Below are 26,045 nucleotides of genomic sequence, written 5' to 3'. Positions count from 1 at the left end.
AGTGGAACACCACAGGTATAGCAGCAAATGCATTGGAATTCATAGGAGTTTGCAGCCGTTATTCAAAGATTATCCCGGAATTGTACACTAACCAATGCTTTGTTTTGCTAACTGATTCTTCAAAAATACAATAAAATGTAGAAAGTGCTACTAGATGATTAGATTTTAGAACAGTCTAGTAGGGCACTTTTATCCCACATTTACATAATTTAAAGATATATGTTTATATATTCACATATTGATACCTAGGTCGCCTTTACCTAGTAGCATTTTATAAAAGTTCTGTTTAAATTTTGTGATGGTTAAGTGGGGAATACTATTGAATTGGGGAAATTGTGTTGTTTTTTCCAATGTGTTTTATTTACTATGGTTGTTGTTCAATTGTTAGTTTCAGATGTAAAGAAGTAATGGAAACAGTCAATAATGTCACTGATTATGCAGAGGAAAATCAATTAGACTCAGCTAAGGATTTCAGCAGCTTTATGACTGAAATGCAGAAGACAATATCTTTTTTCAGAAAACAGGTAGGTTTGTAAATTTAGAGTAACTTCAATAGAATAAACATACTGTATTTAGTATGCACTCATACTGTACAATATTCTCCAATTTATAACAACACATACTTACAACTAGTACTGTACTATAATGTGTACATACTGTAACTGACATAATAAAGTAGTATTCATATTTACCCAATTTATCCAATGTCCCTATTTACATAGCTTTCTAAGAATATTTTCAGTTTAAATGTTTAGCACCACTAACACCTGACAGATAACCGTAAATCAGAATTTACCAGCAAAGATGTCAAGAACTGTGAACTTGAGCCTAGCCTAGAGGTCATGCAGCTAGAAAAATCAATACAATACTTTCTTGTGAAATGTTGTTGTTATATATATATATATATATATATATATATATATATATATATATATATATATATATATATACTCAGTTTTATTTTTGTCTTACAGATACTATGCGCCGGCCTGTCTGTAACATAGTGCTTGACACAGTGCTTCTCACTTAGATAAGAGCAGCTGTTGAGCTGCACAGGACTGAGATATTAGTTTCTGTTTTTTTGAAGGTTGTATTAAAACAACAGTATCTCAGTGCTGCTTTGGTGAAGAACTTTTAGCATAGCCATTGTGAAGGCTGTTAGTTATTCTGACAAGCAGGCTTCCCTCAGTATCGTACTGATACTGATTGAGAGGTTTTGCTAGTGGCTTTACTGTACATTACCACCTGCTGTAATTGCAACCAGGTGGACCCGTATTAAGGTCACCGGCATGCTTCCGCTCCCGACCAAGTACTGTACCGTTACTGAACCGGGACCGAGGTTACTGCACTGGTACCAGTACTGACCCAGTGTTAAAGTCACCGTACCGATTCGGTACTGTCCCTGTACCAACCCTGTACTGTCCCTGTACCAACCCTGTACCATCCCTGTACCGACCCAGTGTTAGTCACTAACCCAGTACCGACCCAGTGTTCAAGTCACAAACCAGTACCGATCCGTTTCCGAATGGTGCCAAAGCCATCGAACTGGTCTGGTGCAGACCAGGTTCCAAACCAGTACTGAACCGGTTATGAACCAATACCGACCCAGTGTTAAATATTCTGAACCGGTACCAAACTGACCCAGTTCCAACCCACTATCGACCCGGTGCTGAGGTAAATCACATTGCTTGCTCCTTGCATCACACCTGGCTTCCATCCCTGTGAGACATGCAAGACCAATCTGCCTAAGGAGGACAAGCATAGCTGGTACTCTTCTTGCCTGGGACCAGAGCATGCCAAGGAGGCGCTAGTTAAAAACGCTAGTTAACTAGTTTCTGTGAGTTTTATACCACTTTCTCCAAACGCACGCTGGAGATGAGGTTGTCCTGCAGCTCTAAAGAGTGTACTGTATCTCTGACTCCTGCACAGCGCTCTTCTCCATCACCCCATGGCTCTGCGCTAAGGGAGAGCAGACAACACACCCAGGAAAGTAGCCCAGGCTCAAAACTGTCTTCATGGTCTTCTTCCTCCTCGAGCTCTCCCTCTCCTTCCCCTCTCCCCCGGGAGAAAGAAGAATCGCCGTTCCAGGCAATCGACAGACTCAGAACAGAAGGTGAACATTTGGGCAGCAGTTTGCCAAAGACTATCTCGTTCCATGTCAACCAGTCTGTGGAATTGGAGGCTTTCCATTCACCTCCTTTCCAGTCTGACAGGGAGCGACAGCTCCATAAGCTCTGCCACAGTGTGGGCAACACCCCATGCCTTTACTGGGTTCTACAGTCTGAATGTCGTCGATCCTCAAAACCCTGATTTTGGAACTAGTATTAAGTGTGGCTTCTCACGTTTTTAGTGAAAGCCAGAATACAACAGTGTAAAACAGCTTCCGACCACTAAATTAAGGGTCAGAAATGTAAAAAGAATCCTTGAGGCAAGTGGGAAATCTGAAAAAAAAAAAACAATAACATATAACTCAAGAAAAATGCGAGGATATCAAAATGGAAAAAACTAAGCACCAGCATTTTACATGCTACAAAACTGAATTTAAACAAGCCAGTGATTACAAATAACACCCATGACTGTACTGATGAAAAATAACTAGCCAGAGGAAATGTTTCCATATTGAAATCGATTGCAGGAACAATATAAATGATGTAGACACCAGGACATTCTCACAAATGGACCCCAGGAGATTAGTTGATCTTCTATCATCGCTAAAGAAGGAACCAAATTCTTACTTAATCTTTTTTTTTGTATTTTTTGTATTTTTTTATTTTTTTATTTTACTCACACCACCTCATATGTGTTTTAATTTTGTTCTTATTCTGCACCCTTTTATTTTGTGTTTTTAATGATGAACTGTAACATTGTGTTTGTCATGTATTACAATTATATCTAAGGAAATACTATTCAGGCATAATTCATTCAAAGTGTGATAGAATTAAATTATCCAAGCATAATAAATAGATTTGTAAGGTTATTGAATTTGCAGCAATATATTTCTGATGTGTTTGCCACCAGGATCACAGCTTCAAAGGGGTAAAAATGGACCTATAAATGGCTGTAGATAATGTTTTCCTGACCATAGAATTTAGAGCTGTTTAAAACACTGGTCTATTGGAAATGTTCAATGTTTTGACAGTATACACAGCAGTACAAAACCTGGAAACACAAAAATGGAGCCAGTCTTGTAATATTGAGAACAAAGAAGACAGTTTAAACATGTATTTTACAGTAAGCCACAGTAGGCATAAATTATATTTGCACACTGAAATGTATATTTTTGTTTTGTTTTGAAAACAAAGTTTTATCCACAACTTTGACCTTTAAGGACTGTACAGTATGGAGAACAACAACAGAAAGTAATAAGGACAAACATAACAAATTCCATTCCATTTCTCTTGCTAACTTTACCCGTATTTTGTGTTTGTATTGTTTGTTTTTACATTAAAAAGTGTGAAGAGCCCCAAGAGCCTTTGCTCCAACCATTCTTAAGAATTGCCAATCTAAATAACAAAATAAAACTGGAAAACAAAAGGAAATCAGGAATAGTATTTACCAATGTATCAGTCATGTGAAAGACATTCCTTTACATAGACATGCATACGTGTAGGAGTTTTCATTTTTTTTGTCCAACCGTAGTCATGTATACTATATATGGCATAGTAACTTGAATATTGCTTAACCTGAACAGATAAACAAACTGGAGACTCGGCTGAAAAAAGATGGCTGCATGGATGAAAGTGGAATCCACAGAAAAGAAGGTGAACAATGGGCAAAGGAAGTATGCACCAGCTGTCACTGTGAGGTAGGCAAAGCTGCATCTCAGGATTTTCCTTAATAAGCATTGCTATTGTCTTTTATGCCATGGCTGACATACATTAATGCCATCTTGTTTTCTTTTTGCTTTTTAGAATGGACAGATTACATGTTTTGTAGAAACCTGTCCTCGAGCAGAATGTTGGAAGCCCTTCAGAGTGAAAGACAGATGTTGCCCTGTTTGTTCAGTGCGTGAAAAAGGAAGTGGGTGATCAGTCAGAAACCTATAAAGACAGGATGCAGAGGACTGGTCATTAACTTGCATTGTCTACTGATATTCACAAGAGTCTGTCAAGCAGTTATTGTTACTGCTTACTGTATGCACCAAGTCACCAGAACTCTACAAGTGAAAAACAGGGAGAATTAGTTCATTCTTCCTTATACTATTGACATCTTTTCTGCCATTGCCAAAATAAAAGTAGATTTTAGCTACAAGATTGCAGTTACTCCCAGAGGTAGCATTATGTGGTTGCATTATAATTATTATTAGTATTAGTTACTGTTATTACACGGTGCACCACACAAAGGATTAGCAAATTATTTTTTTCTGACTGAAGGAAATAACTTTTAAAATTACATTAACTAAGCATTGTTCATTGACTAGCAAAGCAGTAGTTAACTATAATAAAGCGCTACAGTAAAAATATTCATGAAAGCAACTCCTATGGCAGATATTTCCATCTTTGAGGCTCATGATTTATACAACCAAAATGTATTTATTGTAATTTGCATTTATATATATATATATATATATATATATATATATATATATATATATATATATATATATATATATATATATATATATATATATATATATATATATATATATATATATAATATCACATTGAAAGTCACATTTAAAACCAATCTCTGTATGATAAATGGGTTCAAAACTCACAGCTAAGTTTTATTAAAGTGCCCCACAGGGTGAATTTGTCAGAATTTGAAATAACATTTCCAGATAATGATATAAATGTCATAATGTGGCATTTGATACAAACTAAAAAAAAAGAGGTTGTAAACAGATTTTTTAAAATATACATTATTATTCATAAAATGTAATATGCATTGCATTTTAAATATGTGAATACTGAATACAAGTGTGCGATTGTTTGCAGTAAATTGCAAAACTGCTTACTCAAACCACAGTAAACATTTCAAGGGCAGGTCTTCCTGAAGCAGTCTAAATTCATGATGGGGAACACTGTAAAAACACTGTGAGCTTTCCTGATATTGCCTTTGAAATACCTGTACCTCATAGCAACACAATGCCAGGGATGTTTGACAAAAAATGGTGCTAAGTGTCATGCCTCAAAAATAAATAGTATAAATATAATTTCTGTGTATTGTTTTTTTTATATATATATATATATATAAGTGACTATACACAAATACTGCACCATGTTGTGTAAAGATTAGTTTTCAAATTGTTATTTTATAACTATGACACAAGTGTATTACATAACACTATAGTTGAAATGCAAAGCAGTGCATCTGAAAAGTGTCTCTGGGCCAGAATTGTTTTGTGTAACAGATTGCAATGCATTTTTAATATGACTTTGTACTACAATATTTTCCCAGAAAAAAAAAAGTGCTAGGTTATTTAATAAAACAACTTATTTTGTATTTACTGGACACAGGACAGATTATAAGGCATATTGATGCATTATATTTTTTGTATGACAAAAGTATTTTTTCATTAACGTACTGTATGTATAGGTATACTGACACAAAAAAAAAAAAAAACATTAAACAAAATTTACTGTACCACTGAAAGTATAATGTGCAGTGAAAAACAATTCTGGTTTCCAAACTGAAATGGAACTGTAATAGTGCTTTGTGCATAAACATTTATCATATTGTATATTTTGTGACAATAAAGTTTTATTTTGAAATTTGAAATGAGCATCTGGTTCATGAAGAGCATTATTTTTTCTGTTAAAAGAAGTCTCTTGCATGATTATGTTCACCACTGAAAAGTACAGTGGCTTGCAAAAGTATTGACCCCCCTTGGCATTTTTCCTATTTTGTTGCCTTACAACCTGGAATTAAAATTGATTTTTATTTGGATTTCATGTAATGGACATACACAAAATAGTCCAAATTGGTGAAGTGAAATGAAAAAAATAACTTGTTTAAAAAAATTCTAAAAAATAAATAACGGAAAAGTGGTGTGTGCATATGTATTCACCCCCTTTGCTATTAAGCCTCTAAATAAGATCTGGTGCAACCAATTACCTTCAGAAGTCACATAATTAGTTACATAAAGTCCACCTGTGTACAATCTAAGTGTCACATGATCTGTCACATGATCTTAGTATATATACACCTGTTCTGAAAGGCCCCAGAGTCTGCAACACCACTAAGCAAGGGGCACCACCAAGCAAGCGGCACCATGAAGACCAAGGAGCTCTCCAAACAGGTCAGGGACAAAGTTGTGGAGAGGTACAGATCAAGGTTGGGTTATAAAAAAATATCCGAAACTTTGAACATCCCACGGAGCACCACTAAAGCCATTATTAATAAATTGAAAGAATATGGCACTATAACAAACCTGGCAAGAGAGGGCCACCCACCAAAACTCACGGACCAGACAAGGAGGGCATTAATCAGAAAGGCAACAAAGAGACCAAAGATAACCCTGAAGGAGCTGCAAAGCTCCACAGCGGAGATTGGAGTATCTGTCCATAGGACCACTTTAAGCCGTACACTCCACAGAGCTGGGCTTTACGGAAGAGTGGCCAGAAAAAAGCCATTGCTTAAAGAAAAAAATAAGCAAACACGTTTGGTGTTCGCCAAAAGGCATGTGGAGACTACCCATATGGAAGAAGGGACTCTGGTCAGATGGGACTAAAATTGAGCTTTTTGGCCATCAAGGAAAACGCTCTGTCTGGCGCAAACCCAACACCTCTCATCACCCCGAGAACACCATCCCCACAGTGAAGCATGGTGGTGGCAGCATCATGCTGTGGGGATGTTTTTCATCGGCAGGGACTGGGAAACTGGTCAGAATTGAAGGAATGATGGATGGCACTAAATACAGGGAAATTCTTGAGGGAAACCTGTTTCAGTCTTCCAGAGATTTGAGACTGGGACGGAGGTTCACCTTCCAGCAGGACAATGACCCTAAGCATACTGCTAAAGCAACACTCGAGTGGTTTAAGGTGAAACATTTAAATGTCTTGGAATGGCCTATTCAAAGCCCAGACCTCAATCCAATTGAGAATTTGTGGTATGACTTAAAGATTGCTGTACACCAGTGGAACCCATCCAACTTGAAGGAGCTGGAGCAGTTTTGCCTTGAACAATGGACACAAATCCTGGTGGCTAATGTGAATACTTATGCACGCTCAAGTTTTCTGTTTTTTTGTCTTATTTCTTGTATGTTTCACAATAAAAAATATTTTGCATCTTCAAAGTGGTAGGCATCTTGTGTAAATCAAATGATAAAAACCCCTAAAAAATCAATTTTAATTCCAGGTTGTAAGGCAACAAAATAGGAAAAATGCCAAGGGGGGTCAATACTTTCGCAAGCCACTGTATATACTGTTGGTGGTTTTCCTGAATGGAAAGTGTTGATTTAGCTGTTCATCCCAGTAAGACAAGTTTATGAGTTTGCAAACCTGCAATATCCACCACCACCACCACCACACCTACAAGTGTTAATATTTAATGTATCATATAAGCTGACAACTTGTTCTTCGAGTATGTGCTGGGTGTGCACAAAAGTTCTTTGAGTTATGTCTGGTCCGGAGACGAGGTATCTCTCTGCTATAAAGTTCATTTAAATATAATTTTAGGCAGTAACACTTTATCAACTTATGGGTAATACCATATTATCAGGTGAGACAGTTCATTTGCATACAATGACACCCACTTTTTAGCACAGCATGACTGATTTAATATAGAATTAGACCTGGCCTAAACCTTAAATAACCACTTTGCTAACGCCGACAGGCAGTGACTGAGGGCATTACCTGCGGTTTAATACAGGAAATGACAGAGGTCAGTGGTTATATAGTGGTTTAAATATGTAATTTGCAATAGCAACCGCTACAGTATATACATTTGTGCTGCTGATTTATCAGGTTATTTTGAAGAAAGTGATATTTTGACACATTCTTTTTTCCATGCCAATAAAAACAAAAAGCTGTGCTTGACAGTAGAAACAAACATGCATTAATGCAATGTACAAAGTGGTAATATTATACAACCAATGCCATGTCATAACTCCACAACTTGACAGCCACCTTTACATCTTTTCTTACCAGGAAACAAGTATACAGTAGATTGAGGCATATTTAAGTCATACTTGTTGGTTTCTTTTCATAAAACATTATTCAATAAAGCTTGTTCAGATTAAGCCACAATAACAAATTGTTAAATTCAATCCTTGTTATAACCAGTATGTTGCTGCTTTTGGGGGGGTGGGGTGGGGTGGGGTGTGTGAGAGTAATGACATGTTGATCATTGAAGGAATAAAACTCGGAGATCGTCTCTGGGTTTATTCAAGCAGATCGGTCTTTCTGTATTACACACTGTAGTATTGAGTCTATGTCTGCTTGCTAGGTTCAATAGACTGAAGCAAAGTTAAAAACATAAGCTTTTAACAGGGGCCCCATAGGAGGAGTGAAGTGAAGGGGTGGGAGTTCCCGAGCCCCTGGATAGGTTCTAGCAGCAAGATAACATGAACACACAAGCCAATAAAATACAAGTTACAATGGTGCTCCTCCAAGGGGCAAAATAGTAAGATAGTGAGAGGTGATAGACAAAGGTCTGAGTTGTTCAGGTCTGGAATTCTTCCATCTACTAAGGAGCCAGCCCAAACTCCCTATGCCACCTGTGTCCTTATACCTTGATAAACAAGCGTTGCACCAGGAAGGGAAGAACACCTTATCCTTCCTGGTACCGGTGGGAGAGACGCCACCTGCAAGAGACCCAGACATACAGAAAGAAAAAGGCCCCATGCTGCTGATAACAGCACAGAAAGATTCATTGAAGGCCCTTACTATGCCAACAGCAAAGTTCTAGGGAGAAAGTTTGAGAATGACTGTGACGGAAAGATGAGTTCTGGTGATGAATCTTCCTCCCGACCTGTGAGGGCGCTAAAGAACGGGAGGAGAAGTATCTGGAAGGGCTGGCCTGACAGTTCGTTTCCGGGTCAGGGAAGTGGGTCAGCCTGGAGGGAAGCGCGACTGTGTTGTAAGACCGTATTGATTTGAAAGGTAAACGAGAGGCAGCTGCAAGTAATAAGGCAGCTGCAACCGTTTATCTCGATATCATGCGGGATTACATATAGGGGCCAGGGTAACGCTGATCTTCTCCTTCGTTTGGGTTAACGTTAGGAGAGAAGGACTGAGAGAGGAGCTCTCAGAGTATTGTGAAGAGTGTCGTACGTGTTGTGTGTTATTTTCTGTCTGTCTGTAATTGTCTGTCTTTGTCGCACCAATAGACAGTTAATGCACATCTCCGGAGCTGTCGAAAGGAGAGCATTATCCGGAGCACCACTGCACTGAGCACCTGCACGTTTTCGATCACCCAGGACTGGTGACCGTACCGTTGTTTTTTTTTGTTCGGGTCTGTGCCCTTGTTTTCATTATCCCCGTGCTTTACACATTGTTGTGTATTGCCGGGGATTTATTATTTTTGACGGTCGCCAGACCTGGAAAAGAGCAATAAACCACACTTATTCACTGAATCACTGTTGTCTGTTCATCAATCCAGCAGCGCATCACCGGGACATCTGTTCCCCTTACCAACCACTTTGCCACAATGACATGAGAGAGTTTAAGAATATTAGGAATAAGAAGAATTTAACCCATCAATCATTAACAGTTTATATCTCTAAAGGCAGTGGTGTTTCTTTGGTCATTGTTTTTAAAGCACTTATTGTTTGTTTGTGTTTTTTTTGCTGTTTTCATTATATTTGCCATCTTTCCTAACATGGATTTCAGAACAGATTTGTCTGCTACGAAATTAGACCTGCAAAGTGAGTATCATGTGCCTTTATTTATCCTGCAAGCTGTAGTTACTGGGCAACAATACTGTGTGCCAAGAGCAAGGCACTTCCAATATCACTTTAATAAAGGTCACAGTTAAGTTAGATTACATCTCTGCACCACTTGAATGTTAAACAGAATGATTTAAGAACACTCCTGAAATGAACTCTGGGTAAGGGATAGAAGTTTATCGATAAATGTGCTTGTTTTTTACTTCTTACTTTTCTCGGGCAAATAATACTGGGATATTAAAGGTGTTTTAAACTGGGTAAACATCAATTACATTTCTGTTTAAAGAAATACAGAAGATGAATCTTTTTGTTTTATTGAGCTTATAATTGCAATGCCAGACTATTTTTGTCTTTTGTGTTGTTAAATACAATAGAGCAATTGCAGAAGAGAATAGTTACCAATATTCTTCACTACAAGTACAAAACATGGCAGAACAGCAGGACAAATCACACAGGAGCATAACAGAAGATCCAATTGAGAGAATTGAAATGGATTTCAATGAAAAAGCAGCAGAGAACGGAAATGAACTTGAGAGGAACAAACAGCTGAAGACATGCACTGATTCTTCCAATGATTCAAATGCTCCACCGTAGAGCCAAACGAAGAACGGAACTACCGAAGAAATTTGCATTTCGTATGAAAATATACTTTTGAAAAGATTGCAATGAACTGAGAGAAGAGTACATCTATTTCCCATTCTTTACAACAGGGTGGATATACCCAAATCATACAATTTTTGGATGGAGTATTAGATCTTTCAGGAGCTCAGGTGGCCAAAACAACATATCTGAGAAAAGCTCCATAGTAATGGGAAGCCTTTACAAACCAGCTGTCTGAGAGGCTTGATGATTTCAAAGGTAAAAGGCTTGCCACATGGTCAGTAGAGGGCACACATGAATGGCTTCTTCATGCTGGAATCAAAGAGTTTTACAAACAGTGTTTTGAAGTACTCATGATGGATGGATTTCTGATGTCATCTGTGACAGATGAGGATCTGCCTCAGTTCTTATGTATCTTTTTTCCTCTTCATTTTTTTAAAATAAAGCAAACATCTGACTGTTTGTTAACTTAATCCATTAATCATATAGGCCCTTGCAAAATTTGTGCCTCGCAAAAAGCTGTGCTTTTGCACAAAACAATTGTGCGAAGTTGGAAAAAAGCAGTTTTTTGTATTTGTATTGAGTTTCTGCCTCGCAAAACCACCTGTGCATAAAAATATTGTAGCGACTTGCTAACTGGATAAGTGTCAACATGAAGGACACTGACAAAATATCTCTGCAGCATCAAACTCCACCCTTTATTTTACAGAAACGTGCCTGTCAGCTGATGTTCTGAGTAGCTCTGACCCTTGCTCCTTACACTATAGATAAACATATTTACAAAAGTGTTGACTGTAAAACAATCCCACAATGCTGACAACACTAGTCTATTCAGAAGCCCCGAAGATGGAATCTCAGCATGAAGCTGGACAAGAACCTGCCTGTGGATGCAATCTGTACATGTGTATCCCTTACTTATACTCCTGCTGAAAGCCCCTTCCAACTGCCCCCCGCTCATCATGCACCCTGCTCCTACCACACCTGTGTGGCATAGTCAATAGCACAGAATGCAGATCGTAGGTGTCAAAGAATGCTTCAAGGTGGCATGAAGGTACTGCATTTTGGTGTCATACTCTGAACAAAAATATAAACGCAACATGTAAAGTGTTCCCATGTCCCATGTTTCATGAGCTGAAATAAAAGATCCCAGAAATTTTCCATACGCACAAAAAGCTTATTTCTCTCACATTTTGTGCACAAATTTGTTTACATTCCTGTTAGTGAGCATTTCTCCTTTGCCAAGATAATCCATCTACTTGACAGGTGTGGCATATCAAGAAGCTGATTAAACAGCATTATCATTACACAGGTGGACCTGGTGCTTGGGACAATAAAAGGCCATTCTAAAATGTGTAGTTTTGTCACACAACACAATGCCACAGATGTCTCAAGGTTTGAGGGAGCGTGCAATTGGCATGCTGACTGCAGGAATGTCCACCTGAGCTGTTGCCCGAAAATTGAATGTTCATTTCTCTACCATAAGCCGCCTCCAACGTTGTTTTAGAGAATTTGGCAGTACGTCCAACCAGCCTCACAACCGTAGACCATATGTAACCACGCCAGCCCAGGACCACCACATTCGGCTTCTTCACCTTCGGGATCGCTGAGACCAGCCACCCGGACAGCTGATGAAACAGTGGGTTTGCACAACTGAAGAATTTCTGCACAAACTGTCAGAAACCGTCTCGAAGAAGCTCATCTGCGTGCTTGTCGTCCTCACTAGGGTCTTGACCTGACTGCAATTTGGCGTCGTAACTGACTTTAATGGGTAAATGCTCACCTTCGATGGCCACTGGCACGCTGGAGAAGTGTGCTGTTCATGGATGAATCCCAGTTTCAACTGTATCAGGCAGATGGCAGACAGCGTGTATGGCATCGTGTGGGGGAGTGGTTTGCTGATGTCAACGTTGTGAACAGAGTGCCCCATGGTGGCAGTGGAGTTATGGTATGGGCAGGCTTAAGCTACGGACAACGAACACAATTGCATTTTGTCGATGGTAATTTGAATGCACAGAGATACCGTGACGAGATCCTGAGGCCCATTGTCGTGCCATTCATCCGCCGCCATCACCTCATGTTTCAGCATGATAATGCAAAGCCCCATGTCGCAAGGATCTGTACACAATTCCTGGAAGCTGAAAATGTCCCAGTTCTTCCATGGCCTGCATACTCATGAGACATATCACCCACTGAGCATGTTTGGGATGCTCTGGATCACCGTGTTTGACAGCGTATTCCAGTTCCTGCCAATATCCAGCAACTTTGCACAGCCATTGAAGAGGAGCAGGACAACATTTCACAGGCCACAATCAACAGCCTGATCAACTCTATGCGAAGGAGATGTGTCGCGCTGCATGAGGCAAATGGTGGTCACACCAGATACTGACTGGTTTTCTGATCCGTGCCCCTACCTTTTTTTTAAGGTATTTGTGACCAACAGATACATATCTATATTCCCAGTCATGTGAAATCCATAGATTAGGGCCTAATGAATTTATTTCAATTGACTGATTTCCTTATATGAACTGTGACTCAGTAAAATCTTTGAAATTGTTGCATGTTGCGTTTATATTTTTGTTCAGGGTACAATATACTCCCAGTGTGCCCCAAGGACATTAAACTACACAGTGTACAAGAACATAAGTGGATATAGAAGATAACCCTTAACTTAAGGGCTTGAATGTTAATTCAGGAAGTCATATGAGCATGTGGCCTTTCTGACACCTAATGAAGTATGTACAGCAGACCCTACCGAGACCCATGCCAGTGTGATAAATATGACAAGGTAATAGTCTTGTATTCAAGGACCTCAAGAATAAAAGTCCATGGACACTATTTTTAACCAAGTGCAAAGTCAAATAATTTTAATATTATAAAACTAGCAAGCAACTAAGGATAATTAAATGCTCCTTCCTGCATCTTAATATTGCACCATGTACTGTTTCAATTATTTTATTCAACTGATAAAACGTGCCTTTGCATTCACATCAAAATGTCTTATATCATATATAGCAGTGTGACAAAGTGCCCGCCCCTGTGTATATTATGTGTTATGTGTTGCGTGTGGTGTCTTTAAATGTTGGTGTATAGATATTGGTACACGGGATATAAACGGGTCTGTGTAACACGAGTGTTTAAAATGTATATGTGTATTTAGGCACGAGGATTGAACATCACTTCACGTGCAAGTACAATGTAGTAATATATGAGCATGGGGAATTGCAGTTGATTAATTCACGTGCAGTTGTACCGAGACTCCAATTGAATGACTGATTACCAGTCGAGTCTCAGTACAGCTGCATAAAAGGAGCATGTTGTCACATAAGCGGGGTTGTGTGTTCGGGAGTGGAGAACGGGGGAGAGAGAGAGAGAAAGAAAGAGATAAGCATAATTCTAAGTCTCAATTGTTTTGGTGTAGCGTTTGTCCACTCTGTGTTTTGTCAGTGTATTCGTTTTGTTTGTCTATTTATTTTGGCCTCATGTGCCGTGTCCTGTTTTTGTATTGATACAAACCTTTTATTTTCTGCCTGTTCATTATTAAACTGTGCATCAGCGCCTTCACCATTTCAACAGCTGTGTGCAGAGTCAGAGCCCACTTCGACCGTCCTTGTGACAAGCAGCTAAAATGATTTTTGAACATTATAATTATCTTGTCTATCACGACTGACAGTAGCCTACTACACCTGATCTATTCAGTCAAGACTAAAAGCCCTGCCAACACTTTATTTAACAGGAATGCACAGTGCAAGCAGCGGGGGTGCACCTGTTGGCAGCAATGTCACAATATCTTGTCACTCTGTTAATCTTTCAAAAGCTTCAAGCTTACATGTCTGGAGTTTTCTTTTATTATTTTTAAATAGTTAGCTATCTTATTACTTGTTGTTTCAAAAGTGACATGATATAATATTTCTTAACCTTTATTTGTATGATTCTGTTCTGCATCTACCATTGTTCAACATTATATAAAGAATGTAATATGTGCCGCAGTCTTAAATAAAATTAGGCATTTGATTTTTTACTACCGTGTATGTTGACTTAATTAACTTGTTGTTTAACCATGATAAGCTTGTTTTTTTATAATAATCAAATTGAAATGCCTTGAAAGAACTTCCTGTCCTCTTCCTGACTGACGTTTCTATTGTAGTCTTTCTTAGACAGCAGCTTATAACATCAACTGGTACAAAAAAAAAAAAAAAAAAAAAAAATTTATGAGCCAAATAGAAGAGGCTGCAAGCATCCGGAAGACACATTTTGCTATGTCTGCGGCCAATTTATTAAGACAAGAGCGAAAAAGAACTCAGTGGAAGCATCTGCTAAGATGTGTGAGGCCTACAAGGCATATTTCGGTATGCCTGTCGGGGATCAAGACAAACCCTGGGCACCTCATTTCACCTGCGAGCACTGCAAAAAAAACTCTGGAAGGTAAGATGGACAATTGTTGCTAGGAATTTTATGTTAGAAAATTTGTTAAAATTTGTAAAATTGTAAAAGTTTTTAATTTTAAAATGTTTTACAATTTTCAATGTTATTGAGAAAATATATCATATATAAAAAATGTTGCGAGACTCTCTTACACATTAGTCATGGGTGAAATAAATATATTTTTGTAGGATGGTACATAGGGGAAAAGAGATCCATGAAGTTCGTTATCCCAAGAATTTGGCGGGAACCCACTGACCACTCAAACAACTGCTACTTCTGCATGGTGGACCCTTCCAAATGTCAGACCTGCAAGAATGCACCTGCTATCATGTATCCGGACCTTCCTTCATCCATCGCCCCAGTGCCACACTGTCATGAGCTCCCCGTACCCACTCCTCCGGAGAGAGAGCAGCCGTCTTTAGAAGAGAGCAGCAAGTCAGAGAGCGAGGAAGACGTTGTAGATCCAGATGACAATTTCAGAGGTGGAGCTGAGGAGAGAAACCCATACTACCCCAACCAAAAAGACCTCAAAGACTTGATTAGAGATCTTGGTCTCACCAAGTCCAATGCCAAGCTTTTGACGTCTAGGCTCAAGCAATGGAACTTGTTGGATGAAAGTATGCAAGTCGCAGATAAGAGGAAGCGTTACCAACCTTTTTCCAGCTTCTTCACCCGTCAAGATGGGCTCTGCTTCTGTCACAATGTGACCAGTCTGTTCGAGGCAATCGGAATCGCCAGTAACCAGAATGAATGGCTCCTCTTCATTGACAGCTCATCCAGGAGCCTCAAAGTCGTGCTGCTCCATAATGGTAACAAGTACCCGTCTCTTCCCCTGGCTCACTCGGTGTACCTCAAAGAGGATTACAACTGCATCAAGACCTTGCTGGACGCCTTGAAGTATGATGAGTATGGCTGGGAGGTCATAGAAGACTTCAAAATGGTGGCATTCCTGATGGGTCTCCAAGGCAGTTTTACCAAGTTTCTCTGCTATCTTTGCCTTTGGGACAGCAGGGACACCAAGGCGAACTACCACAGGCGGGACCGAGTTCTCTGTGGGGAGAAACAACGTCAAGTGGGAGCCACTGGTGGACCCGCGGAAGGTGCTGATGCCACCACTGCACATCAAATTGGGCCTTATGAAACAATTTGTCAGAGCTCTAGATAAGGAGTCGGCAGCCTTCAAGTATCTTCAAGACTTCTTCCCTAAGCTGTCTGAGGCAAAGGTCAAAGCCGGTGTCTTCGTCGGACCACAAATAAAGAAGATCCTGGAGTGCAATGAATTCCCCAAGAAGCACACTAGTAAGGAGAAAGCGGCTTGGAACAGCTTTGTCGCAGTGGTTCGGGGCTTCCTGGGCAATCACAAGGCCGAAAACTATGTGCAGCTGTGTGGCAGGCTGGTGAGTGGATAGAGGCCCAGAGACAGTCTGGAGTTCAAAAAAATAACTATTTTATTATAAACACAAAAATGAAAGGGCACATGGGCCAAAACAAAACAATTTAAACACAAAATAAACAAAATAAAGCAAAAATACTCTCACAAAAATAAAGGTTTCCAGGCTGGGCAATGCCTTCACTGGATTCAAAACATTCAAAAATCACAAACACCAAAACACCAACCTGCTTCCTCAGCTCCCTCCTCCTAAATGAAAAGCAGAGGCCTCCTTTTATGTCAGGTGGCTGGGCGCTGACTGATCATTAATTAAACTAATCATCTAATCAACCCCAGCCACCTGAACACAATGAACCAAGGCAGGTAGGGGAATTTAACCCCATCCCTGCCAATTTCTAAAGAGCAGAGCTGTGCTCTGCCACAAGCTGGTTGAGATTCTGATGAAGAACTACGGCACAATGGGCTGTAGGATGTCCCTCAAATTCCATATTCTTGATGCTCATCTTGATAAATCCAAGGAGAACATGGGAGCATACTCGGAGGAGCAAGGCGAGCGCTTCCACCAGGATATACTAGACTTTGAACGCCGCTACCAAGGACAGTATAACGAGAACATGATGGGAGACTACATTTGGGCACTGATTCATGAAAGTGATTTACAGTATAATCGTAAATCTCAAAAAACTACTCACTTCTAAATCTTTTGTAGTCATTTTTATATTACTTTAGTATAAATACATGTTAATTTGGATTCATATGTTGTTTTTTTCTGATTTTGTGTAAACGAAAAGACACAAATTCGCCTGTTTTCTCATTGGAAATAGGTCAATTTCAAAATATCACTGTCCTGGTCACAAAAGCAAAGTTTGTGGGGAATAATAGCCATTTTCTATACTTTTGAGGCATAAGCAATTAGGAAATAACACTTACTACCCAGGAACAAAAATTACATGTTACAGAGTTTTATATACATAGGTTCAATAGATCAGTGCCTCTATATACACAAACTCTCAGCAACAGCATTACATTTACTTGTCTTTTTAACCACCAGAGGGTGCTACTGTGTAAAAAAAAAAAAAAATGCTTATCACACTGAAAAATAAATTATACATTCAGAACCCTACGACAACAGCTACAGTTGTTCCTTACTTCCAACGAAAGGGCATTCTGAGTGAGGTTTAATTATGTGACTATTTAGAATGTTTCTGGACCTGGCTGCAAGATACGGCCAGTCAGGAAGAGAGCAAACTAGGTTGTTACTGGTGCTATTTGGGCTGTTTTTGTTATCAGTTAGGCTGCTGTAGATATAAGCAGACAGGGAGAAGTCAAGAGCAGTGACATTGCAATGAAGGCACTGAAGACTGAGACACAACATCACCATGTGCAGGCAAAGATAGTGAGGGGCCTCAGGCCGTCCTTTTCCAAAGTGTGCTGCTGCAGCCAGATCTAGAGCAATACATGTAAAAACTAAATTCCTGTTATTGTTCAGGACATACAGCTGCCACCTGGTATCGAGGCAGTACAGAAATATAGGCTCCCCTATTGTCATTGTCTTTTATCCAGCAGATTATAGTACTGCACAAGTGGGTTTTTAGCTGATTGAAGTGCAATATGGGGCAGCGTAAAAGCACAAAGGCACATCAATTTGAAAGCCTACTTTACAATACATTTGAGGTTGCTAGGGATATAATTCCAATAATAATAACAGAGTACATTGTAAAAAAAGGATCACCTGTAGGTAATTCTGCTACATAGATGGATCTAATGGATAACTTATCTACCATTTAAATACAAATCCAGTGAATTGTCAAAAGACTGCTTACTGGGCTCTCTGGAATAATGAGACAGTTAAGGGGGTGAGGCAGGAATTGCTGCTGCCATTTGATATAATTAAAATGTAATTAATGTATGGAAGATGTTCTTGATGTTCTTCAACTATAATCAGCCTTTGATTCAACATTTCTATACTCATTCACCTCCACTCTTAACTCCCATATCTGTACCATTCCTCTGGAGCCCCATTGTGGGACTGGAAGACAACCATTAAGGATTAAAGCCTTTCTGTAGCTTCCCCCTGTCCTTTTATTCTTCTCTTTTGAAGCCCAAATAATCCTAATTTTCCCAGTCAATTATTTATATAATATAATACTATCAAATTGAATGTTGCAAGTAGAAAATCATCAACATGAATCAGGGAGCCCCCCACCCACTGGTAAAAGTACTTTATTGATAGATACTGGTAAATAGATATTTCTACTTCTAGAAACAGATTGAAAATGTGAAATCGCGCAATGTACATCAAACTTGATGAAAAACAGTTTCCAGGACAGTACTCCTTCATATACTGTAGTATTACACTAGAGTAACAACACCTATAATGCCACAATGCCTGTACTATACCCGCTTAACCAATGATCTTAGTTCAATGCAAGGCACAAAATGATAATTCAGTGGTTCTATACTGGACACACTGATCTGATGTACTGGGTACTCAACTGGTAACATTTTCATATTAATACATAGCAATGGTATCAGAATCGAATCAACACACACTCATGTAGTACCACAGTACCATACATTATAAGAATCAATGCGTCATTACAGCATAATACAAGCAACACATATACAGTGTCCAGCTTTGTAATCTAAAACTAAGCTTTAACTAGAATGTTTGTGTTCTACAGCTCCATATAAAAGTTCACAGTCTGCTTTCTTTGGCCAACCTTCTGCAGACACCTTTTTCTTTTGCTATCATCAGTGGTTTTGCTTACCATTTTTTGAAGCACTTGAAAAATGTAATTATCATCAAGTGTTAAATTGTATCTCTCTGACTTCTGAAGTCCTGCGTGGACTTCCAGACCACCTCAAATCATGAATCACTTTCCACTGTCAGGTCCCTTTGTTTTGAGTTATTTTTAAATTAAAAATTTGTTTAAAAACTTGCCAAGACTCTGATTCATATTTATGCACTCTGTGGAACTGGGCTTGAACACAATGTAATGCAAATACTTGAAATATTCTTCTGAGAAATATGTGAATTAGACTGTAGTAATAATGAGAACTCAAGAATACATAACAGCAAAGTCAGCTAGAGATTTTGTTGGGCTGTATGATGTTGTCTGGATACAGTGTGTATATGAGCCTATATCTGTTTTAATAAGAACATGACACTTATGTATTAATGGGTATCACGTTATAAATGACAAACTTATAAAATATAACTAAAAATAAGTTTAGTTACTTCCCCACAGGATATTAGAATGGTGCCCTTTATTAAAATGTAATTACATTTCTAGAAGATTAGAGTAATCTCTCAGATATGTGTTTGCAATTTCAAAGACGCGTTTTTGTGAAAATAAATCTTCTGATATAGTCTTTATATAGGTCGTAAGGGAAGTGGATAAAAATAACAATAATAAAAATCATGTTTTAAGTCTCAACGTTATCACAGAACCTGCACGCGAACACGCATTCCCAAATATATTGTACCTATTGTATTTATAGACTGGTGAAATTCGTTCTTCTAAATACTAATAATGACAGTTGATCACAGGGTCAACCATTAACCTGTCCCACAGCGTGTCTAAAAACACCACAATTACTCTATGTGATATATATTAATGGTTCCCCCTGATGCACTTGATGTTCTGAAAGCTTTATGGAGGCCACACAGGCCTTTAAACAGTTAAAAAAATAACCAGGATGTAAAGACTGAAACACAAAATGATACAAAGTGAACAACAAGAATAAGGCATACCAAGTCGCTATTTGACACACAGGGACTGCACAATAAGATCCCCATGCAGTTTTATAAGGTATGGGTTTATATGCTAAAACATGAGTTTCAGGGCTGGCCTTGGTAGCCTACAGTTTTATTGCTATAACATGTGAGGGTGTTATTTAGTTTTTTTTAAATTGTTGTTTTGTTTTGTTTTTTCGGGGGTGGGGTCACCGCCTCAGGCCCCACACAGACTAAGACCAGCCTTGACTGCAATGTTACTAGGACAAAATCTGTCAAATAATGAAATTCAAATCCAGCTGTCTTACATGGGTAAGATAATGACCCTATAGGATTGTTTAAGATTAAGTTGCTGCTCACTGGCAACCTAATTACAGCTTTTACTAGAGTGGGAATGCAAGAAAATTGGGTCATTTTGCAAACCATGAGAAAAAATTGCTTATTATGTATTCTGTTGAGATAGAGTCAACTCTTGCTAAACCGGGCATGTTAGGAGAAGTTGGTTTAAAAAAAAAAAGCACGCTGTCACAGATAGGTTGTGGGTGATATCAGACCAGGAAATACACAGACAACAATACTGGGTATGGAAGTGATGATGCGCACATTTAATAATAAAACAAAAGATTTAAATAAACAAAACAGTTTGCAAAAGAAAACGGCATTGGCTAAAAACAGACAGACAAAACAGACAGGGAACAAAACAAACAAATATCAAGCACCACAGGCCTTCCGGTGATGCTGACAGCTCACTGGGTCCCAAGCCTCATCCTATCCAAAGAGAAAAGGCAGTGTTTTGGCAGTGCAAGCTGTGCAATTAGGGTTCTGGTCACCAACATCAGTAGGGCAAGAAGGCGAGTGGAGACGAAGTACCACTGCACACCTTGTGGGAACAGTTCAATTTACGCTGCACCGTGTTTTGAATTCTGGCACACAACCAAATAAAACTAAATTGTGACCCAAATGTTTGTTTATTTATTTATTTATTTATTTATTTATTTATTTATTATGTTTGTTGAAATCTATGTATTGGTCTAGTTTTTTTTTGTTTTATTTACAATCACTAACTGGGGAATTCTGCAACTAAATTTCAGAAATTCTGCAGCAAAAAAAGCAGATTCTGTGGTATTTCTGCAGTGGTTTTACACATAAGATAACCCTTAAGATTGATATACTTTAAATATCAAAGTGTCATATAACAAATTGGAATTATTTTTGTGATAGTCTTTTTGATAGAGAGATTACATTGATTTAAACTTCAAGTGTACTGAAACAAATGTCAAAAACAATCAGCATGGTAAAACTTGCTTTATTCTTCATAAAATTCACATAAAAGCAGCATCCACTAACAAAACTGAAAACCCATCACAGCAAACAAACATGAATTCTTACAGTTAAACATTCTCAAATGTATATTCTTTAGATTTGCTTTAAAATGTATTGAGACGATTTGCATCAATTAACTTAGGCAATGTGATCCTTCAGTGAAATTAAATTATGAGTGAAAGGAAGCATTAAAAAAGTTGGCAACAATAGTTACCTGTATCAGCTCTTTTTATTCTAGTTTGTCAGCATTATAAAAATCACCCCAAATAAAATGAAATGTGTAACTTTAAAATAAAGCATACTTAAAATACTGTATAAACTCTATACTCTCCAGTAACAGGATACACACATATTACCATGAGATGGTAACGTTAAAAGACGACTTGCCTTAATACGTCCTATCCAATACTGTATTGGTGTGTAGGCTTGTCATTATTGTAGTCTGCCCTTTCTTTGAACGGCTTATGCAATCTTCCTTGTACTTCCGTTTATTTTTTTGAGTAGCTAGATGATTGTTTAGTGTGGATTTCTGAGTGTGATCCAAAACACAATTACATGCCTTGCAAAATAATTTGCCACTATCTTCATACATTGTTTTTTTGATACTCTTTAGGTACGTATATATTTTGCTATTTTGAATAGAAGGGAATCTTTCTGCTGAAACGTTTGTCTCCCGCGGAATTCCCCAGGGATTGTACAATGCCGTAGGTATTATTTATTCTCTATTTTATTATTTACATATTTGACATCAATAGGCCAAAGCTCATTCTGTTTATGGTCCTATTATTGGTGAACTGTTTTTATTTTTCCTGAAATCTTGATGTTTTCATTAACATCACCCCTTGGTGTCGTTACATTTTGGTTGACTGAGATCAATAGCTATTTAAAATCATAGCTATACGCTTCATGGTAAAGTGAATACATAAATAGTTACTGAAAAATGTTTGTCATTTCTTTGTCACTTCTATGCCATATATTCTAGCATGTTCTGAATTATGTAAATAGTTACTGAGAAAAAGGGTCTTCATATCAGAATAGCACTGTATCTCTTGTGAGGACATTCCTGTATCTGTAGCACCATGCTGTGGGATCTGAAACGCTGAAATGGGATAGTCGGAGGATGAATTGTTAGTGGAGAAACTTTTTTAAAGAAACTTTTTCAACTTTTCCTGCAAATTCTGTACCTTTTTACATTATACCAAGTTCTAAGTTTTTATGATATATGGTTTTATGGTGATTTGATACAATTTTAATGATGTATGACAAGGGTGTGCATTCTTTGAACATTTTTTTTTTTAAACGGCTTGGAAAGGGTTAAATGATACCTGAGGCACCTCTCACAATTTCCTTTAACTTCAAAACAATTACATCAAATATGCCACTCAATATTCAGCCACTTAACAGTGTTCTTCCATTTATGCGCTAGTGGCTGCCGTCGATGATGGCTCTTCCGTGATAGCTGACCATGAATGGAGTTTTGCGTCCCGTGATGAAGGTGAAGAAACCAACGAACGTCAAGATAATAAAATTAATTTGGACCAATTATATCTTTGTTTAGTATTTACTGCCCAATAGATGTGAACTACACTTAAAACTACAGCAAGTCAAAAAGAAAAAGCCAGCACTCGCATGGATTGATTTCAAATTTCATTCACAGTTAATGCTCAGACGTTCCAGTGAGAATCTACCATCTATTAGAGCCCACTAAAACTGGAAGCTGATTATGGTACCGAATCGTTTTCTAATCTTTAATCTTTCCTCTCTTCTCAATGAAAATGACAATGGGCTAAATCAAGGTTGGTAATAATTACAAAACTAGAGCTGGATTTTAAAGCTGTATAATATACAATAAAGCTTTGACAGGTTTTTTGGTAAAATGATATGGACAATGATAGACTGTGGACGATAATGTAATCCCCTTGTAATTTATGTTATGTTGAAATTACATTTTAATAAGTACGAGTATATAATATGATAAACTCCTCTACCTAACTATATCATAAACATTTGGTTATCTTGGCAACTATCATTCTCATGTGCATGTTCGAGTAATGTTAACTTAAAAATGGTATCCTTCAACTTCACCTACACTTTTATTGCCAGTGCAGAAACTGTCTGGTTTCTGCCAACTATGGGAATACATGGAATTGCCTATGCAGCTTGATAGATAAACTTTGCACAGTTGTAATTTCCCCGAAGACACTGCCTTGAATTCAAGACATGTGGAACTAAATGAAAATGATGTCTCTGGTAGTTGGCTAGATTTAAATTCTATCCTATATAAAATGATACTGACCTGGATTAAGTGAACCTAAAAAATAATTAATTTTATTACCTGAAGTAATAAAATGAATCGTCTCCCTTAGGATGGTATTTTACCAATGTTATTAAAGTGTGCAGGAATTTACATTTTAATTTTCATTCAAACGACTGATTTGTTTCCATTTCTAAATGAGAACTTGATTAGTATTAAACCATCACATTCATTTTCTATCACTTTCTATGTTTAGATTTTTTCCCAGATCTTTGTTATATCAGTATTGTACTATTTTCTCACGTGATTGTCAATTTTATTGTTTCTTAGTTTTTATTTCTACTCCAGGTTTATTAAGCGATATAAAATGACCACACAAAACCTGTGTGCTATTGTAATAACTGTACTATTCATATGCATGCTTGCTTCGTTGTGGTAAATTCATAGAAAACTGTAATGCAGATATGCTGCCTCCGATAATTAAAAAAAAAAAAGTATTGATCCATGAAAGTGAAACACTCTGATTTACACTGGAGTTGTTACCTGTTGTAATCTGGAAGTGTGAAACCATCAATATACTGTATATATAAAACTAGTATCACACAACTTTGAAGGCTATTGTAAGGACTGCAAACTGATGCTTGTTAACTAATGATTTAAGAATTGTGTCTGATTGTTTTTGAGAAATTATTCTATAAAAGTTTTGTTGATTCAATACTTTGAGTTTTGGCTGATTTTTCCTTCAGTTATCTTCATTCAAAACAGCCTGGTTGTCTGGCTATGGGATCCTTCGGTGGTCATCTACTCAGGAGTTCTTGTACATCTCCTTAATAAAACTTGTTGGCAAATAATGTTGCTGAACAGCAGAAAACAAAAACCTGCATTACCTTGCTTAGGCTTTACTGGACAACTGAATGTCATGAACCAGCATCCGTATAATAAAGAATTGTAATAATAATGTGCTTCTTTTCTCTACTGTAGTGTCCTGATTACTCTGTATTACTATGTGCATGTATGTTGTTTTAGAAGTTTGTATAAAGTTAAAATGTAGCCAATACTAAAGATTTTTAAAAAATGCCAAGGGTAAGCAATAACAGTACAGTGTACAACAGAACCAGACAAAGTTACTTGGTTTGTTATTATTATTATTATTATTATTATTATTATTATTATTATTATTATTATTATTAACATGCCAAGATGCTGAAAGAGCCAATTCACAATATAAGTCATTAACTTGTTATTTTGACAAAGCACTACAGCACATACAAACTACATTAATAAACAGGGATCTGCAATAACTATAGTAATACAGTGTTATTACATCAAAATGCCATTATGGAACATTAGTGATTCGTTAATTATTTATATACAGAAGTACAACACTACTTGGTACAATGCGTTATGAATAAGTCACTGAATTTAATATCCGCAGATGTAGTTTACTGGCAAATTGACAATGAAGAAATCCAGACCAAGATATTCATCCGTTAGCAGTGGAATGTTCAGACAAAGATATGTGCTTGTAATATGTTGTATATTTGTGTTACTTTTATGATTGGAATTTAGATTTTATTAATTAAAAAAGCTAATTATTCAACTTAATAAATCAATATTAAAATATTATTCAATAACATAAATATGGATTCCATGTTTTATAAAAAAAACAAAAGAATACTGTGGTTTTATACAAGGGGGTGTTCTGATAATTTAAATAAAAACACATGCACATCATTTGCCAGACCTACTTAACTCCAAATGTATGCGTTTTCAATTCCTTTCTGCAAGCTGTTTGATGCTTAGTTGCAGTCAGAAAATCTAGAAATATTCACCCCATTTAGCTCATGGTCGTCAGCTCTATTATGTAATCCTCATGCACAAGAATGAAATTCCGGCCTTAGAAAATTACTGATTTGTGGCCAACATGATACATAGAAATGAAAGATAGAATAAAATACAGTATTATACATTTGAAACAAGTACAATTAATTAATTATTAAACTGCTTTTAAACGGTTATGTACCGTAAGAACTAGTGTATAAATCGCACCGATAAATAAGTCGCACCCCCCTCTTTTTTGAGACAACAATTTCAGGAAAAAGCCTTTAGGTCACACCTGTGTATAAGTCACACACCCTTTTTTGGGACCCCCTGAAAATACCTAGAAAATAAACTTACAGTGGCTTGCGAAAGTATTGACCCCCCTTGGCATTTTCCCTATTTTGTTGCCTTACAACCTGGGGGTTTGGGGATTTGTATCATTTGATTTACACAAGATGCCTACCACTTTGAAGATGCAAAATATTTTTTATTGTGAAACAAACAAGAAATAAGACAAAAAAACTGAAAACGAGCATGCATAAGTATTCACCCCCCCCCAAAGTCAATACTTTGTAGAGCCACCTTTTGTAGAAATTACAGCTGCAAGTCTCTTGGGGTATGTATCTGTAAGCTTGGCACATCTAGCCACTGGGATTTTTGCCCATTC

General features: G+C 37.6%; 1 protein-coding gene across 1 annotated transcript in view; it reads left to right on the top strand.

Moving 5' to 3' along the window:
* LOC121313430 (peroxidasin homolog) overlaps window positions 1-4,552 on the top strand; it is a 108,176-nt gene extending 103,624 nt beyond the window's left edge. Inside the window, exons 21-23 of the mRNA XM_041245955.1 lie at window positions 389-524; window positions 3,692-3,805; window positions 3,912-4,552. Coding sequence (XP_041101889.1) covers window positions 389-524; window positions 3,692-3,805; window positions 3,912-4,028 — 367 coding nt within the window. The 3' untranslated portion in view covers window positions 4,029-4,552. The remainder of the gene's footprint in view (window positions 1-388; window positions 525-3,691; window positions 3,806-3,911) is intronic.
* The last annotated feature ends 21,493 nt before the right edge of the window (window positions 4,553-26,045 follow it).

The sequence above is a fragment of the Polyodon spathula genome, chromosome 3, assembly GCF_017654505.1.
Source record: "Polyodon spathula isolate WHYD16114869_AA chromosome 3, ASM1765450v1, whole genome shotgun sequence".
Taxonomy (NCBI): Eukaryota; Metazoa; Chordata; class Actinopteri; order Acipenseriformes; family Polyodontidae; genus Polyodon; species Polyodon spathula.
This window is presented reverse-complemented; position numbering and strand designations above follow the sequence as displayed.